The 18,554-nt window shown below is 39.2% G+C and overlaps 1 protein-coding gene across 1 annotated transcript in view; it reads right to left on the reverse strand.

Moving 5' to 3' along the window:
• Myo5a (myosin VA) overlaps window positions 1-18,554 on the reverse strand; it is a 159,709-nt gene that overhangs the window by 26,204 nt on the left and 114,951 nt on the right. Inside the window, exons 24-32 of the mRNA XM_052187803.1 lie at window positions 16,952-17,100; window positions 13,938-14,051; window positions 11,243-11,386; window positions 10,967-11,020; window positions 9,685-9,912; window positions 6,760-6,860; window positions 4,700-4,780; window positions 3,072-3,270; window positions 976-1,050 (exon numbers count right to left, since the gene is read on the reverse strand). Coding sequence (XP_052043763.1) covers window positions 976-1,050; window positions 3,072-3,270; window positions 4,700-4,780; window positions 6,760-6,860; window positions 9,685-9,912; window positions 10,967-11,020; window positions 11,243-11,386; window positions 13,938-14,051; window positions 16,952-17,100 — 1,145 coding nt within the window. The remainder of the gene's footprint in view (window positions 1-975; window positions 1,051-3,071; window positions 3,271-4,699; window positions 4,781-6,759; window positions 6,861-9,684; window positions 9,913-10,966; window positions 11,021-11,242; window positions 11,387-13,937; window positions 14,052-16,951; window positions 17,101-18,554) is intronic.

Here is an 18,554-nt window from a genome sequence, read left to right on the forward strand (position 1 = left end):
GGGAAATTACAAGGAAGTTGAGCCAGGTGTTCCAGCATTCAGAAGGCGGTAGTGGGTGGACCTCTGTGAGTTCAAGACCAGCCAAGGTTACATATCGAGACTGCCTTAAAAAAAAAAGTCAAAAAAAAAAAATCGAATAACAAAAAGGGAAAAAGGATAAAGAACTTTCTGCATGAAGGAAGGTGCATGACTGTAACCCAAGTACCTGGAAGTCTGAGAGTGAATTCAAGGCCAGCCTGGGTTATGTAGTGAAAGCCTGTCTCAGGGGTGGGAGTGGGGTTCTGATGACATAATACCCAAATGCCAGGTAATATAAGATACTCACAAATAGTGCACAATATATATTTAAAAAGATGAACTTTGAGTGCCTAATGTAAAAGGTGAAAAAGAGAGAAAGAAAACCTGTACTTTTAAATGGAAGGTAAGACATCTGTGACTACTGGCTTTATTTTGTAAAGAATTCTCTCAAAGGACAGGCAGTTAGACACTCAGTAATAAACAGGGAAGTGGGCATGAGCAGACTGAGGAAGTTTAGAAGGGACGGGCGTGAGTCAGTGGGCTGGCTGGTGGCTGGCACTGGGTTGTAGAGAAGAACAGCATCTGAGAATGCTGACTCATTCTCGGGCTGGCTCAGGAATGGTGGGCTCAGACACCTGACTAGTGATTCTGAGGAAATAGCTGCTCACATGTCCAGTGTTGGGCTATGCTTCCTGGATTTGATTCTAACTTTTGAAATCAACTGCTTCCATCACACTGTAAGCCTTGGGTTAACAACAAACCAAACACAGTGGACATAGACACCAAAAGAAAAGACATACTGGCTAAAGATAGCTGTGGGGGTCAGGGAAAGAGATTTTGTGACTATTTTTGAGGAGACCTCCTGGGCAGTGACAGACAGCAGCTGTGTGCTCTGCAGGTAGAGAAGGCTAGAAGTAGCTAGCAGAAGACAACAGAAAAGCACTGTGTTTTACATACAATCATCCTTTTGTAAAGTGAAATCCGATAGGATTGATACTTCTTAGGGTCATCTGCATATAATTCCTCAAAATACTGAAAAAACAGGTACAATGGATATTTGTTTCTTGTGTATTTGAGCATATGCTACCTTCTCAGCAAAATTAACTTAAAAAGACTTTAAAACATGTAATGAAACTATATCTACTCACAGGTTCCAATCTGTCACTTGCCATTACCATATAGAGGAATCTTTATTTCACATGAACAATGGAAACAGGTGATGGCCAGGATGTTGTCATTAGAGCAGGGAACCATAGTGGCCAGAGAAGGCTGCCATTTCAGTTCTCAGCACTTTCCTCCTCCCTCAGTGTGACTCTCCCAAGCTGCTGCACTGCTCAGCTACCATCAGAGCAGCAAGGGCCAGGAAGGCAACGGCACACAAAGGCAGGAGTGCTGCAAGCAGCCCAGTCCTGTTTGGAACTTGTGGAGCTGGTGAGAGGCAGCATGGGGAGACCTGTCAAGCCTGTGCACTGGAGGAGTAAGAAAACCATTCCTATGTGTATTGCTGTGTGTTCAGTGTGTGTGTGGCAAAACTTCAGAAGCACTAAGCCCAGACATATGGTTACCTTAATATTCTGCTCAAGTGCATCCTAAAAAAATGCATAATCAAAACCAAGAAACTCTAAGTACCCTAAGAAGGCATATCCTTCCATACACTTGACTTTGATAATATTCTTCAAATTAGCAGTCAGTGTAATGAATGGCACAAGCAGATGATCTGCAAAGGATAGCCTAAAACAAACTAATTAGAGACTTCTATTTAGAGTGTAAGGCTTGTTCATTTTTGAATTAGACAAAATATTGATAGTACAGACAGGCTATAAGGGCGACACTTGATTAACTTAGTGAACAAACTTAGAATCTGCCATCCAGAAACAAACCCATTTCATATACTGCCTAGCATTTTAAGGCAATCATTCAGAAGCAAAGAATCTGTACATTGATCAGTCAGTATTATTCCACATATTTATCAGCTCTTAATCATCAACAGCATTGTTAGTTATATCAGCAAAGAGAGTTAAGACCTAACTTCTGAAGACCACTTTCTGACTCAGAAGATGTCCCCGTCAAATAGTAAGGAGCAGTCGTCTTGAGGGCACAGCCCCATCCTCGCTCCTCCCCACACTCCCACCCAGGACTCCACACATACAGCAGACTGGGAAGAAAACACGAATCTAGGTAAAATATGGGTGAACATATGGTAGTAGAGAACTATCTGTGTTCTCAATTATCACTAATGGAATTAGACCTTCAGAGAAATTCAAACACTTTTTACTGTAGATCTTAGAAGGTATTACTTTTTCATCTGTCATTAGAGAACAGATTTTATGCAAAAATGTTTAATTATAATCTTTTACTGATTTTTATGCAGAAAGTATATCTATAAAATTTACATAAGATTTAAAATTGCAAATATATAATCAAAGTTATGGATAGAGAAAGAAATATTATAGAAAATATTTTATTTTGGTTAAAAAAATAAAAGGAATAAGAAAAAAGAGTCTTGGGAGTCTGTGTCAGCATTTAGAATCTCGTAAGGGGAGCAGCAAAATCACCTTCCTCATTACCATACAGGCTCTGCTTAAAAGAACAGAATATGCTAAGTTCAATTCCAGTCCCTCTGCCCCGTTTTAGAAGTTCTTCTACCCAGTGACAACACATAGCTCCTACGTGGTTCAACCAAGAATTTTCCCTGGCTTGTCGACTAGACAGGCTGGATCACATCCTCCTTGGATGCCTGAGATCAAAGGGAAACAATCTGTAGCTGTGTCTCCCTGCCATTCAAAGCCTAGCAGGTAGTCAGGTTACTCTCTACCAGAGACTCCAGGACAGACCAGACACTCCATGTGTGCTCTTAGGGGGCTCAGTTGCTCAAGAGACTGCTATGAGAAACTGCCTGGATACAATTTTATTATTTTGATTAATTTCTATCAATACATTTATATTTTCCTTTCTGTCTCTATCAGAGACAGCAGAGTATTTTTCCCAAGAAGGAAAGGTTGTGCTTGTCCTAAAAGAATATATAGCAGACGCAGGCACTGCCCTCTCCTTACCAGGTTTTCATTGGTCAGCCGGGTGATCTCATGCTGCAGGCTGGCCTCAATGCGGGCCTCAGGGGGCAGCTGCAGGTTCTGGGCCAGCAGCTGCTGCTGCCGGTTATTTTCTTCCTTTAGGCTCTGGATCTCCCCACGGAGGGCCTCAGCCTCATTCTCATGGCTCCTCTTCTGTGACTGTAGCTGGGATTCTAAGAGCCTGTAGAGAGGCCACAGGTTTGTAGAATAGATGAGTCCACACCAGTGGGCACAAAGCTACATGCTCCTTTTCAAGAAATAGGAAAAGCAAATACTCTATATCTTCTGTGCATCTCCTGACTCTAATAATGTCATGAAACTCAGATGCTAGAAATGGAAACTAATTTGTCCCCATTTGTGTCTTTTTTAATTGTATGAAGTTTTCTTTTAATTGATAGTATCATTGCCAATAAATGAACAAACAAATAGCTGCATTACGAAGTGCAAGATTACATACTCTCAATCTAATAAAATAGACCTTTTAAAGACATAGTCATTGATTTCAGGCACAGGTAGAACCAGAATAATGTTTAATATTGTCCATATATCTAAGGACAGAAAGCCTGGCGCACTACTTGGAAACCCATAGATTTATCCAAATCCAGTTTAGTAGTTCTGTAATTTTTTTGTGTTACTGTGTGTGTGTGTGTGAATGTGGATGTCCAGAGCTGTAATTTCTTTCCCCATGAAATTACTATCAGTAATGGAATCCTAACACGATATAAAGTTAAAGTCAAGAATTAACTAACATGAAGAAAAAGACATTTAGTCCCAATGTTGTTTCTTATTAACTACTGAGTAAACTTATTGATGCCATTGTGAGAAAACTATGAATAGTGCACTAAAATACTTTAGCTATTATTTATGAAGTTTCAAGACAGAGTCACCCAACAACACTGCGGTTAATGCCAATGGTTATGGTTAGAACAAAGCAGAGTAAGCAGAACCCGAATTAACAGTTCAATTTTAAAACTGTAATCACTAAAGTGAAAACTTTTATGGAATTATTAGGAGTGATAAATATGTTAAAGAGACACAGCTAATTCTATTTTACTTTTTTCCTGGACGTGAACTGATGAGCTCAGGTGGTTGTTATTCTGACTTCTTTGCTTTGAATCTCACAGTAGCACAGAGAATGCTGACTCGGTCACTTGCTACTGCTCTTAGGCAGCCTCACAATAATGAGACAGTAGCCAAATCGATTATAGGAACACGTATCCCAGGTTGACACTTCTTACAAATAAACTACTGTCCAGGTAGTTACTGATACTGTCTAAGTATCAGTGCCCATGCTCCAATAACTTGAGCTTCACCTAGAAAACTGTCTTCCTCCAGCTCAGAGAGATTCACAGTCTTTAAGATAGTCAATGCTGACAGCATTGTGGATTATAGGAAGCAACCATAGTCACCTGTAATCAATTTTAACCTTAATAGTATCTGTTAGAAGAGAAAAATTTAAAGAAGCTATTTGGCTGCAGATTATAATTTTATTGAGATTAATGGTCTCAGGAGGACAATAAATGCACAAGACACATAGTAGTCAATGTTATGAGTCCATGTTAGTGAGAAAAGCAAGTAATAACATTCCATTTTGAAGTGACATATATAACCTGTTGGCTTGTTTTAACCCTTCATAAACCAGCCAGAGCTCTCCATCCTCATTCAACTCCTGGTAATCCATAGTAGATGATCTTCCATGTAAAGAAACACAATGCAAAACACAAAAGGACACAGGATGGAAATGAGATGATGGCGGTCAGGAAAAGCACATGATACTTCAGTATTTTACTAAGAGGACCATTTTTAGTAACTACAAATGACTTTACAACATTACCACAAAATTACTTTCATTAATTAAAGAAAGGGGGGTAAGCAGTTGTATCACAGACAAATGAAGGGTTTGGAGCATCTCCTGAAGAGAAATAACTGGAAAAATGAGGCATATATTCAATTTCTAATGTTTTATGCAGCTAGTCAAATGACTTTACATATTAAGCATTACGATGAGGCTAACTATAACACATATATGATGTGAAAACTCCAGATGCCCTATCTTCATGTGGTAGTTTTCATAATCTATTTCAAAGTGTAATTTTTAGTTTTCTGGATAAAATTTATTTTAGCATAATAAAACCTGATTCACATGTAAACTTTTATAAAAATTATTGTACAAATAATTTTTGTATATACCCGAAGTTCTCAATTTTTGACATGGTTTAAATTTTTTGGATAAAATTTAAGATCTGGAGAAATTGCCTTTGTATTCGAGTCAGATCTGCTGCCTCTGACTAAAATAGTAGAGTATTTCAGAGTCCAGGTTCTTAATCTTGATTTTTGACTTTTTTTTGCTATGTTTATATAAGATGAATTTGAGAAAATTCTATTTTCAATCGACCATCTCTTCCTAAAGAGTTATCTATTTTTGAGGTTTTATTTGAATTACTATAGTGTCATGACTTTATAAATCTATTATATATACCCCAACTGCATAGTGGGATTTCTCTCCCTTGAAGCCTCCTTGTCTCCCCAAAGTAGGAGTGTGTAAATCCAGTCACCATTTACCCTGGTCTCATGCTCATGAAATGGTATCAACACATCCAACTGCGTCCCCACAGCAGATGCACCAAGCTTCCCTAAGACCCATTCATGTGCCCAACAGACCACAAGGTTTATTGACCTCATCTTCATATATATCTTTCCAAATGTCCCACTTCTTTCAATCCCAACTGTCACCACCAAGCTTAAGTCATTAATGATCAGTCACTGGATTATGGCAAAGCCTCTTAACTGGTTTTGTGCTTTCAATTTTACTCTAGTATAATTTGTTTTCAAATAGAACAGCAAGAACTAGCTTTCTAAATCTGTTATATCACTGTTCTATGTGAAACACTTAAATTCTCTCTAATATTTTTAGATTAAAATTCAAATATTCTCAGTCATGTCTCTAAGGAGCCTATCACCTCTGTGAGAAGAGACTGCATTTACTTGTCTTCCTACTATGTGGCATTGTGTCTGGCATGGGGTAGGCACATTTCAGACCTGGTGACTAAGTAGCTAAGTGTATGGCTGGATAGCATATGCTTTCTAAGATACTCTTAAATATAAAAGTTTACAATTAATTCATAATTTTTCATTGTGCATTTTTTTCTTTTTAGTATACAATGGCACTAAGTTTCTGTTCAGAAATGAAGTAAGGCTAAGAACTGCAGGTGCAAGGCTCCATTTTCCCATCCTTGAAGTTGTGGCACCCTTCTAGAGCTGTAGAGTTACCAGTGCTGGGATTCGAAGCACATACATGTTCATTTCCCTCCATGCTGTTTCAATTATTGAGCACTGTAGCTGCCTCTACAAATCTTCAAATGGCCATCTTGAGCATAAAAGGATATACTCAATCCAAACAGCTTCTTTAGGCAGCTGAAGGCCAAAGCCCTTGCAATAAACATATCTTCCCACAATTTGAATAATATTTCCTTGACACCAATCATCAGTATTTATCTGATCTTATTAATGGTATTTTAAGTTAGTTTATACTAGAAACCTTAGGTTCTTCTTGAGGATTGGCTGATGTCCATTAAAGCAATGAGTTTTAGTCCAGTGAGTTTCTGCACAAGAGACTGGCTTGAAGGCTCAGTTAACAGTTAAACCAAGGTAGATGAAAGGCTCAACTTACCTGTTTGTTTCTTTCAAACCAATATATGCCTGTGCTATTTCACCTTTGTCTTTCATTTTCTGTACATCTTCCAAAAGAATTGTGGAATCTGTCATTGTATTCTGAAAGGAGAGATGATATATTTCCACATGAAGGTTCAACTTAGTAGCTCTGGGTCACATAACATATTCTTTTCAGTTCAGTGCGTAGTGCATAGCCTGATAACCTGAGTTCAATCTCTAGAAGCCATATGGTAGAAAGAATCTAGTCTCACAAGTTATCATCTGATGTTCATGTGTGTGTGTCTATACATACACATTAAATCACTAAGTTATTGCCTCTAAAATATGGCAAATTTAGCACCCCAAAAGGTTCATTCTCTTTGTCTAAAAAACACGTCTTTCAGTCAATGTTTATTCTAAGCTGGGTGTGGTGCTCATGCCCAGGATGGCCTTAGATTTCTATGTGCCCAAGGATAACTGGGAGCTGGTCTTCCTGTCTCATCTTCCTCAGTGTTGGGACCTTAGGTATGTACCACTGAATCTACTCAGTCTATGGAGTGCTGTAGATCAAATCTAGGGCTTTGTACATGCTATGCAAGCATTTTACCAGCAGAACTACATATCTGGCCCCAAATAAACATTTCCTTATCTCTATTTTATATAGAGTATATATGTAGTGATTCATATTTTCTCATTCCCTGAAAGGAAAAAAAAATTTCATAAAAGGCCATTCTCTTTTTTTTAAGGCCTATAAATATAACTCCTGATGACTCGTCTTTATATCAAAAATACTATACTTGAGTATCTTAGGACTTTATGGAGTATTTTTGAACTTCCGGTAAATTGGATTACTTGATCTGTTCAGCTAGTCTGAAGAGAGGGAAAGATGGGTATCTCCTTTTGATGATGTCCTGGGGAATGAGCAGCTAGTTCTTTCCTCATTTTTGCCTGTCATGGCTAGGACACTTTGGAAATGGGTTAGAGTTGTACTACAGCCCTGAGAAGTTTCAGACTCACTGTTCCATGTGTTTCCCATATTCAGTGACTTGAATTCTGAAAGGGCTATACTACATGAAGGATCCCATTGTTGCCAATAGTTGAAAACAAGATGAGTAGAGAAATTCAAGCCTGCAACTTCACTTAAGCACTTAAGAGGGGCTTGCTTCTCAATTAAGAGGACCTGAGTTAAAAAAAAAAAAAAAGAGGACCTGAGTTCAAATCTCAGCACCCACTTGACATGCCAGCCATTCTACCTGGCACCCATGTTCTGCTGGTGGAGAAATTACTGGGGCTTATTGGCTTCTAGCCTAGTAGAGGAAAGGCAAACCTCAGGTTAGGAAGAATCACTCCCTAAAGGAATAGATGGAGAATAGAGGAGGACACAAAAGGCTTTCTTTTGACATTCATTTCTATATACTCACACAAACACAAATAATAAATAAATAAAACTTAAAAAAACAGAATAAAATAAAGTAGACCTGGTCACAAAGCATCAAGTATACATACTGAACAGACATGCACGCCAACCTTAGGATTAAACAGAAGTACTCATTAAATAGTAAAAACATGTATAATTACCTTGTCATCCTGAAAAATCACATGTTGGCAAGCACAAAAATGCAGAAAACAATAAATCTTTAGCTTCATGAATAGATTATTTTACTGAATCCAGATAAGAGTTCATTTAAAAGCTATGACTTATTTTTTCTAAAACTAATTCTAAATAAATTAATTTCACAGAACTGTATACAGTAGGCATTAATGTGTATGTATGAGATAGGAACTCCTATTTTCAATACTTAAGTTCTTTCCTGAGTTGTTTTGTTGCTGGTTGTAAAATGTTGGGTTTGTGAAAGAATGACCCTCCTGTTAATATATCAGTGTGAGGTTTCACCCTGTCTTTGAGAGTTCAAGTAGTTGGCATGGGAAGGGCATTTGTCCAGAGGAAGTCTCCCAGCGTCCTCTGGAGGCCAAGCAGACTAACCAGAGCTGGTCAGGCTAACTCACAGTCTAGTTCACTGGATGCTGTTCACTCACTACAGCCTTGAAAATATGAAACTGAGAAACTCAGAATTACCAACAGGCACAGGGACTTGGGAAGGTCTCAATATACTACACATTCTTCTAGGACAGACAAGGTGTGTGGAGCAGAGGCTGGGGACCAGGCAAGCAGAGTCTGTGGAGGATAGGGCCATTACCACAGAACAGTTGTCACAAGGGTTATATGAGATAATAAGGGGCAGGTATGGTACCAAAACTATGTGCTCTACTAGTGAGGATGTATGTAGGTTCTTTGCTTCCACTTTTATTTTCCAATAATTTTCATAAAAGTTTCCTATGAGAACATCAATTGTATTCCACAAATACATATATAATTATTTGTAAATATAAAGAAGAAAAGAGAAACTGAGTTTGCTGAGAGGAGAGAATTTTGATTTAGTCTTTGTCCAGAAAGCATACAGAGCTTTCTAAGCCTGTTCAAGCCTTAGAACCAAATGAGACTGTCCCAGACAAGGTGACAGCACAGAGTGCTTTCTGTTGACTCCATGAAAATAGCTCTTCCTGCTTTCTCCCTATTGACGGGAACTTCCGGGAGCACACAGAAATCATCTTGTAATTCCCACAAACTGATTTCATTTCTAAGCATTTTCTGTCCACTTAAGCAGGCCAATTTCAACAAGAAATTTTACAGTTAGACTTAATACCCCTTTCTACCACAATAATTTGTAGATATTCATATTTAATGTATTTTACTTTAGCTCAGAATTTACTGAGGGAAGATTACTGTTGTGAATGGCAAGTGGGAGATGAAACTCTGAAAGACACTTAGGAACCTGCAGACTTCTGCAGCTCATTTTGAGCATTTGCTTCCTTACAACACAAGGAAAAGCTTAAGGAGAATGGGGGCCAGAGGCCACGCCTCACCCCACACGTGCAGGCTTACCTTGGGTTGGATGGCTTCCTTCTGGCTCACCAGCTGTGACCTCAAGATGAGGACCTCCTCCTTGCGGACATCAAGCTCCTCGCTCACGGAGGTCAGCTGTTCCATGAGGACTCGGTACGCGGGCGCACCTGGCGCAGTCACTTCGGGGGCACTCTTCTCACTGAGGGCTTTGCGTAACTCATTCAGCTCATTTTTCAGTTTTTTGTTTTCTGACTCTAGTTCTTGACGCTGAAGGGAAAGATAGAAAACTTTACTGTTGTCATCCTCATCTTGACACTGGAAAACTTAACCTCCCCTAAATGATGGGAGAATTCTAGAAAGGTTGTTAAGTTCCACTCTTACAGTCTCCTAGACTACGTGTGACATTAGTGTGAACTGAATAATGTAAAAGACAGTTTGCATCTCCAACCCCAATTCCAGGGGCAAATTTAATCTGATCTACCCGGGGAATACTCCCAGGTGCAGCGAGGCTGAGTGCCAGGCCCGAGAAGCCCAGGCTTTGTTTGCAGGTATGTATGTTAGGATGCACAGCTGATCAGGTTATTTCCAATGACCGGTCGTCTGATTGGACCCCTGAAGTCTTCAGTGCTGCTCTCTTTCAATCCTATACTCACTGGAAATCAATTTTGCATTGCTCATTTAAGAGACAGAAAACAAAAAAAAATGTCTTTACTTTGATGCCACAGATTTGACAAAATGCATCCCAAACTTTAACATGTATTACAGTCATTTGGAGTTCCTGTTAAAACACTATTTCTGAGCCCCAACTATAGGATTCTCACTTGACATCTAGTGGTGTTAGGCCTAAAATTTTTGCACTCCCAACAAGGGACTAGGTGATACTAATTTTGCTAATATAGGGCCAACTTTGAGAACCACTAATGCTGTGTGAATCTGGGCTTAACTCATTTATCTATGTTTATGTGAGGCAGGGGATATTTTAGAGCCCAGATTGCTACCCTAAGCCTTTAGTCTGCCCCTCACCCTCAATTAGGTTTTTATGGTACCAGATGGGAGCATTTGTACCAAGCAGCCGGATAAGAGTTTATAATCTTTACTGCTGTGGCTTGAATGGCTGCCACCTCCTATTCCTGTTCAGGTTTAAGTCTTACTTAGATGAAAATGAATTTATAAAAGCAATCTACATAGGCTAGGACTAGTGCTTGAGTAAGATTTAAGCTAGAACCTTCAGCTAAGAATGTTCTCTGAGAAAAAGACAAATTCTTAGTAGTTCTCTTGTCAAAACCAAGTATTCAAGGTCTTGAGATGGATTTTTCTATACCTTGAGGGACTCATATTCCAGTTCAGCACCTCTAATCTGTGGTCTTTCTTCTTCCTAGAGAGAAAAAATAAAGTAAAAACTTTGTATTTTAATTTTCAAATTTTTACTATTAGAATATCTAGCTGCTTTATAAAATGCAGTGACTTGTCAAAAGTGTTCACAGGTTTAACCAAGTGCCACACAGCTAAGTAACTCAGAGACTACAGAAGCACACAGGGACAGCCTGGCCTCCCTGGGCTGCTGCCCTCAGTGCTGGGACAGACCATTGCTATTCACCTTTGCCTTGCTGCGAAGCACCTGCTCCTCCTTTCGGTCCAGCTCATCCTGCATCAGCTGCTTCTCCTGTTCCAGCTCTGTAACACGCTTCTGGAGCTTAAGGAACAATGACATGTCCAGAGGCACCTTCTTCTCAACTGGCTCCTAAAACCCAGAAACCATTAGAATCAAGTAAAGCCAGAAGATTCACAAGCCAAAGAGAAAAATACTTCAATAGTAAGATAGTCAAACAGAAGAAATGTAAATATCCAAAGAACAAAGCCAAACTATGTGTGTCCTATCTAATGATTTGAGAAGTACAAGTTGGACAACAGTGAGGGACTACATCTCTCTTATCTGACTGGCAGACAGCCCTGAGGTGGCATTTCAAAGTTAATAATGTCCCATGTTAGCAACTGTGTCTTATATTGGTGACATATAAAGAAGCCTGTGGAAATCTAGGTGCATTTATTAAAATTTAGATGTGTATTCACACCCACCCCAGGAACCTGTTTAAGAATTGAGACTAACCGGGTGGTGGTGGCGCACACCTGTAATCCCAGCACTCTGGGAGGCAGAGGCAGGCGGATTTCTGAGTTCAAGGCCAGCCTGGTCTACAGAGTGAGTTCCAGGACAGCCAGGGCTACACAGAGAAACCCTGTCTCAAAAAAAAAAAAAAAAAAAAAAAAAAAAAAAAAAAAAAAAAAACCCAAATCCAAACAACCAAAAAAAAAAAAAAAAAAAAAAAGAACTGAGATTAAAGGGCCAGGGAGCTCACTCAGCAGCCCAAAGTGCTTCCTGTAATTGTTTCCTAATTATCTGTCTAACTGGATAGTCAGGTGAACCACCAGCCGTTTAGGCATTGTATTCCTGATGGGCAAAGAGTATGGTTTCTAATTTCTGTTACTGAAGTAACACATCCGAGAACATATATATCTCAACATAACACTTGGCAGGCTGGTGGGCTGGAGCAACTTTGATTTCCATCAATCACGATAAGGAGTCATGGGACAACAGCCACTGCTTTAACTCAAAGAAAGAAAAAAAAGTTTCCATCTCAGTTGATTGCCCAAAGGTGTCATTTCAATGCTGTTTTAAATTTTACTCTTTGGCTCGTTATACAGTTAAAAGGTATGAATGGAGGTCACAGAAAACGTGTAGGGTCTCTCCTTCCAGCACGGGTGGTAGGGCTCGAACTTAGGTCATTAAGCCTGCACAGTAGGCACTCTCCCCTCTGAGCCATCATGCTGGCCCACCAAAAGCAGCTACAAATACTAGCATTTTAGATGATTTACAATTAAACATTCTATTTAAGTATCTTGATATCTGTTCCCTTATTAGTGATGCATATGTCCCTGAAACTTTAACTTTCAAAAAACTGTAATAGAATCTTCCATTGTATAAATGAACATAGTACTTCTACTCATGATACTTAAAATGTTATTAACTGGAAATCATTCCTTTGGATTTTGAATAGGTGATTAAAAAGGAATCTTATTAAAATAGAATGGGATAATTTCTCAGTTGTCAGTTAATGCTATATACAGAATCCACTGATTGCTAGGCTGAGAACAAAATTCTATAGAAAGGAATATGAGAATAGGAAAAGGGTAGAGCACACAAGACAACATTTGCCAAATACAAAACAACCTGAGATGTAACGAATGGTAATCGTGTCAGAATGCCCAGATGATGTCCTTAGTCCACAGGCATAACTACTTATAGCAAGTACAGAAGTCATTTGACTTCTCTGAACTGCATGAGAAAGGAGGAGTATAAAACCATCTGGGTAAGAGGAATTGTGGGAACTTTCTTTCCTTCTAATGAAGGACTTTATCACCCAAGCATTTAGTGACTGAGTGAAACTTTGAAATGGACCTTAAAAATAATACCAATTGGGCTAGAGAGGTGGCTCAGCGGTTATAATCATTAAGATTATAGAATTAATAAGATTAGTTCTATTAATTAACTAATTAATTAATAAAATTACCACCACTGGTTTGGCAAGGATTTCAAAATTTTCCTGCCATAGCTGAGGAAGTTATGGTAGCCCTTTCCCTAGGTTTGACACAAAGGAAGCTCATAATAAGGCAGGACTCCAATAGTTGATGAAGCAGGGAAAAGCAATGGTTTGAAACCAACACAGAGTGGCCCTATAGATGTTGCAAGGGCTCCAGGGCAATTGCAGCCAGCAGCTGAGTTATCTGCAGAAACTGCTCAGGGATACAGCCATGATAGGGACAGTAAAGAAACTACTGCTGGGCTGGAGAGATAGCTCAGAGGTTAAGAGCACTGACTGCTCTTCCAAAGGTCCTGAGTTCAATTCCCAGCAACCACATGGTGGCTCACAACCATCTGTAATGAGATCCGATGCTCTTTTCTGGTGTGTCTAAAGATAGCAACAGTGTACTCACATAAAAATAAATAAAGAAATCTTAAAAAAAAAAAGAAACTACTGCTATGAAATTTACATTAAAATTATAATGTGGGACTGGGAATATTGCTCAGTGGCAGAGTACATGCTTGCCACATATAAGGTGCTTGGTTCAATTCTAACACCAAAACAAACAAATAAAATTTAGTATATGTATTGGCAAAAACATGTACAATAAGTACATATGGATATAGCTAATTAAGAATACATAAGCCAGTTATTGGAAATCCTGCCTATCAATAGAAATACGAACATCCTATTTTTAGTGAGAGATAAACATACCTCTGTTCTTGGTGCAATGTCTTCCGTTTCTGCAAATTCAGAGCTGAAGGTGTATTCAGACTCATTACTGCTGTGGGTAGAGTCTGTTCTCTTGTGTCCTGGCTTAGGCACATTCTGTACAGTAAAACAACCCAAGTACAATTCATATAGCATAATGGAACTATGCACAATGGAAACAGCATCCACAACGTCTTTATTGCAATCTCCACTCAGTGATTTGCAGTGGTGGCTAAATGCTCTAAGGTTCCATTGTGTCTTGACCAAATTCTTATAAGGGATTGACCTTCCCAGTGAGAAAGCTATGCTATCAAAGCAGGAACTGTAGATGTAGATCACCTGTGACTTATCAGCTGAGTTCCCAGGTCTCAATAGAACAGGTTAGCTTTGAGTTTTCTATGTAGCAGAAGATGACTTCAATTTCTGATCCCCCTGCCTCCACCTCCTAAGTACTGGGATTATAGGCATGAACTAGTACACCCTATTTATGACTGCTAAGGATGGAATATAGATCTTTAGATCCATGCTAAGGAAGGACTCTACTACAGGGTTTCTTCAAGCCTCTCTTTGGGTTTCTAAAGGTTTTTGTTGTTGTTGTTGTTGTCGTTTTTTTAAAGATTTATTTATTATTATATCTAAGTATACTGTAGCTGTCTTCAGACAGACCAGAAGAGGGCATCAGATCTCATTACAGATGGTTGTTAGTCACCATGTGGTTACTGGGATTTGAACTCAGGATCTTCGGAGGAACAGTCAGTGCTCTTAACTGCTGAGCCATCTCTCCAGACCCCGGGTTTTTAAAGCTTTGTGTTATTCAATTACTTTGTTCAAGTAATAGTTTTAGTATCATGATAAAATCAAAATTACCAGAAAGTTCATAAAATACACTGAACAACAGACATAACCATTCATTACATGGTAACTGAGCATAAGTGGTTAAAAATAAGTAGGAGTTATAATTCCTGTCACTTTTACATGTGACAATCTGTAGAGTAAGAAGAGGGACTGAGACAGTACAGGGCAGGAAAGCTAGATGCTCTCAAAATTCACCATAAATCCTGATGAGAGTGATTCAGGAGATCTGGGAGATACTTTTAGGGCACATGATTACTGTATCAATCAGTGTTCAGAAAACTCAGGGAATGAAAAAATTAAGCAGGACATTCCGTGACAGCCTACTGGACCCAATGCACAGAGAAGGCTCAAAGAATCATTTCTTTTCTAGGGGTACTTTGAGTAGTTTTCTAAGTAACAAGTGGCCATCAAAGTATCCAGTAAGATCCAAAACTTAGTCCTAACTATAACGTAAACACAGATTAACTGTAAATGTAGTACAGTTTTCCAGTAAGTGGAGTAAACAAAAATACACCAAAGAATGGAACTGTGGGGAATCAGAACATCGTGGGAGAGTGTTGCAAGGTGTTTCCTATCCATTCAAGTTGAGGCAGTGAGAGGCCAGTGATTGGAGGGAAGAGAGGAGGAGGAGTTAAGGAGGGGAGAGGCTAGGTGGCCCGCACAAGGGGGCAGAGAGGAAAGAAGGAGCCACAGATATCCAGATGGCTTCAGACGTATTTCTGGTGTTTTGGAGAGGTTAGAAATATTAGGATAAGACTTAATCATTGTAAACTGGAGTTATGTAATTTGGAGTTTTATATACATAAAGCTATTTCGTTAACTATTTAAGTTTAAGAGTCATGCTTCTCCAGGTATTTGGGTGTAGAGCGTGAGCACGGGACTCCTGCCATTTACAGAGTCTATGGCAGAGAGGAAACACAGTTGACATGCTGTGAGAGCTAGCTGGGAAAGACTGGCTTGGTGGCAACAGTGAGAGTTGTCCAGAGCTGAACCTGCTGGGACTTGATGAAGAGACCTGGCAGCGCAGTACCATTTATAATTTTTTCCCACTACAGGAGAGGAAAAAATGCTAGGGAAAGCTGAAGGGGATAGAATGTGAAGGAGAGGTTTTAGTGGGGATTCCCAAACAGCCTGGGGATCAGGAAAGACAAGGCTCAGCCAAAGTTCTTCAGATTTATCAATCATAGATCATAGTGGTCCTCTTCTACTGTAAACTTCTCTCCTACTATAAACTAGAACAGACTAGTAAGGTGCACAACAGTCAACCAATATGGGATTTAAATGTGCTTTTGACTTCCCTTACATCAGGTTTTTTCATCTGTGAAGCCTTGCAAATACTAGTTTGTTACGTTTTTAAGATCTCTGTCAATCAAATCCTTCTATTAACAAAATTTGAAGTAAATACTCTATTCTACAGGTACCAACTTATTTCACTTTTTACAAGATCTATTTTAGGGCATTCTGGCCACTTGCTCTACTAGGTTACCTTTAAGGAACAAGAGAGCCAGAGGAATCAGCTTTCTGATAATAAGATGAGTACAACTTTGTGTGTGGAAGGCGTACTGGCAAGGACAGAAAAACCCTCAGAATAGCTAACATAAATTACTCTAAACAGGGACTAAATTTTCTCTCTATGAGAATTCAACTTGGAAATTACAAGCTCCAGTGAAGAAAACAGTTATATAATAAAAATGTAATATAAATATACTAGATTTACACTGTCATGCAATGTAGGAAGCAGTCTTGATATAACAAATTTATACTATCATATAGTCCTATCTTTAAAGTATTTGATGCTATAATTGAAGAACTTGTGGATAAAGTTGCATGAGATCTGGGATTTACTTTAAATAATATAACCTACGAGATGGTGGTAGGTAGAAGAGAAAACAGAGATATGTTGGCTATTTAGGAACTGGGTGATAGGTATATGTAGCATATGGAGGCTCATTCTATGATTCTACTTACTTTTATATATGACTAAAAATTCTCATTAAAATAAAAACAAGAAGCAGAACCCACATATCATGGACCATGCCTACAATCCAGTACTTAGGAAGTAAAATAGAAGGCTCATGAGCCTAAGGCTAGTTACACAGCAAGACTCTTTTTAAAAAAAAAAAAAAAAGCAAAACAAAATAACAAAAGGGTGTTGGACTCACCAGCATCAGGGTCATCTCTTCCTTGAGGTCATCATAGCGCTCCTCCAGGCGACTGAACTCATTCAGAAGGTTCTGATACCTCAGCCTCTCATCATTCAGGTCAAGTTCCAGTTGTTTTGTCTCTTCTACTAACTTCCTCTCCATAGTTTCTGAAATACACAAGAGGATCTTGAGGGTCAGGGCCTGGTAAAACAGTGACAGGTGACATGTCAGGCCACAAAGGTGGCTAAAGAAAGCCTTTGAAGCAGTCCAAAGAGACAGATGAGGGCAATCAGCCTCCCACCAGAAACCAAAGTGTAACAGAAGCTCAAGGCCTAAAGCAAAAGCCTCTAAGCAGGGTGCCGGGCCACAGGTGAGAGTAAGAAATCAATACAAAAGCTGTTCCTATTGCCAGACATGATGGCAATTCGATCCAATTCTTATTATCTAGATTGCATCTTTTATTCAACCTAGGATGAAGTACTGCCCAGGAATCTGTTCAATATTATAATAAAATTTATAGAACAAAGCAGAATAGACACATTCCTTCCTTAATACTGGACCGGGACATGTATGCAAAAGTGAGTCCATAAAATTCAAGAATGTAAACAGGTGCACTGACTTTCAGTTTCTCTTAGTAGATTTGAATTTTAGGCCTGTGAGAGAATTTTGTGAATGCAGGAGAAAAGGAAGCATGACCCCAAATTAAATCCCTATGACAAGCCCATCTATGGAGCTCTCCATGTACTATAGCTTTGGTCCTAGTACTTCATGTACTGATTAAACATATTCCTATTGGTTTGTTTTCGGAGACAGTCTTGTTATGTAGTCCTGTCTAACCTGGTATTAGAGCTATGCAGTCCATCCTGCTTCAGTTTCCTCAGTGCTGGGATTATGGGTGTGTATCATTACACTGTGATTACAAGCAAGTCTGGATAAACTTCCATTACATACTTTTCTAGTAAGCAATAATCAAACAGAACAAAGCAGTTAGTATTCTCTTAGGTTATTCATATAACTAAAGCAGTGGCACATATATTTTATTTCACTATTTTTATTTTAGGCTATTCATAAAATCCAATAAAACAATGTGTGTGTGTGTGTGTGTGTGTGTGTGTGTGTGTGTAACAGTATACACATGGGAGCCAGAGGACAACTTATGGGAATCAATTCTCTTCACCTATCATGTGTCTCAGGGATTGAATTTAGGTCCTTGGGCCTGGTGATAAGCCATCTTATTAACTATGATATTCATAAAATACTTTGGCCAAATAATGATTCAGAAAGCCATCCTTTAGGAGAATGGTGTCTTAAGGAGCTCAGCTTTCCTGCCCTATAGTTTGTGTGTCAGGCCCATGGTTCTGTCAGATACTCTTCTAGCACCCTGAACTCCTGTCCTCCATTACCCTCCATCTCTAACCTGACCGCTTAGGCACTGCTCACTGGGATTTGCTTCCTGCCACCTGTCATGTGCTCAAGGAACCCTAACTTTTCCAGCCACCCACCTCACTCAGTCTTTTCTGCCAGGAGCTTGCTTTTGGCTGGACATAGTTTGGAGTTCAGAAACTAGCCACTAACTGCAGGTAATCAAGAAATAAAGAGTCTATATGTGGGGGCTTGGCAG

The sequence above is a fragment of the Apodemus sylvaticus genome, chromosome 7, assembly GCF_947179515.1.
Source record: "Apodemus sylvaticus chromosome 7, mApoSyl1.1, whole genome shotgun sequence".
In the NCBI taxonomy this organism is placed as follows: domain Eukaryota; kingdom Metazoa; phylum Chordata; class Mammalia; order Rodentia; family Muridae; genus Apodemus; species Apodemus sylvaticus.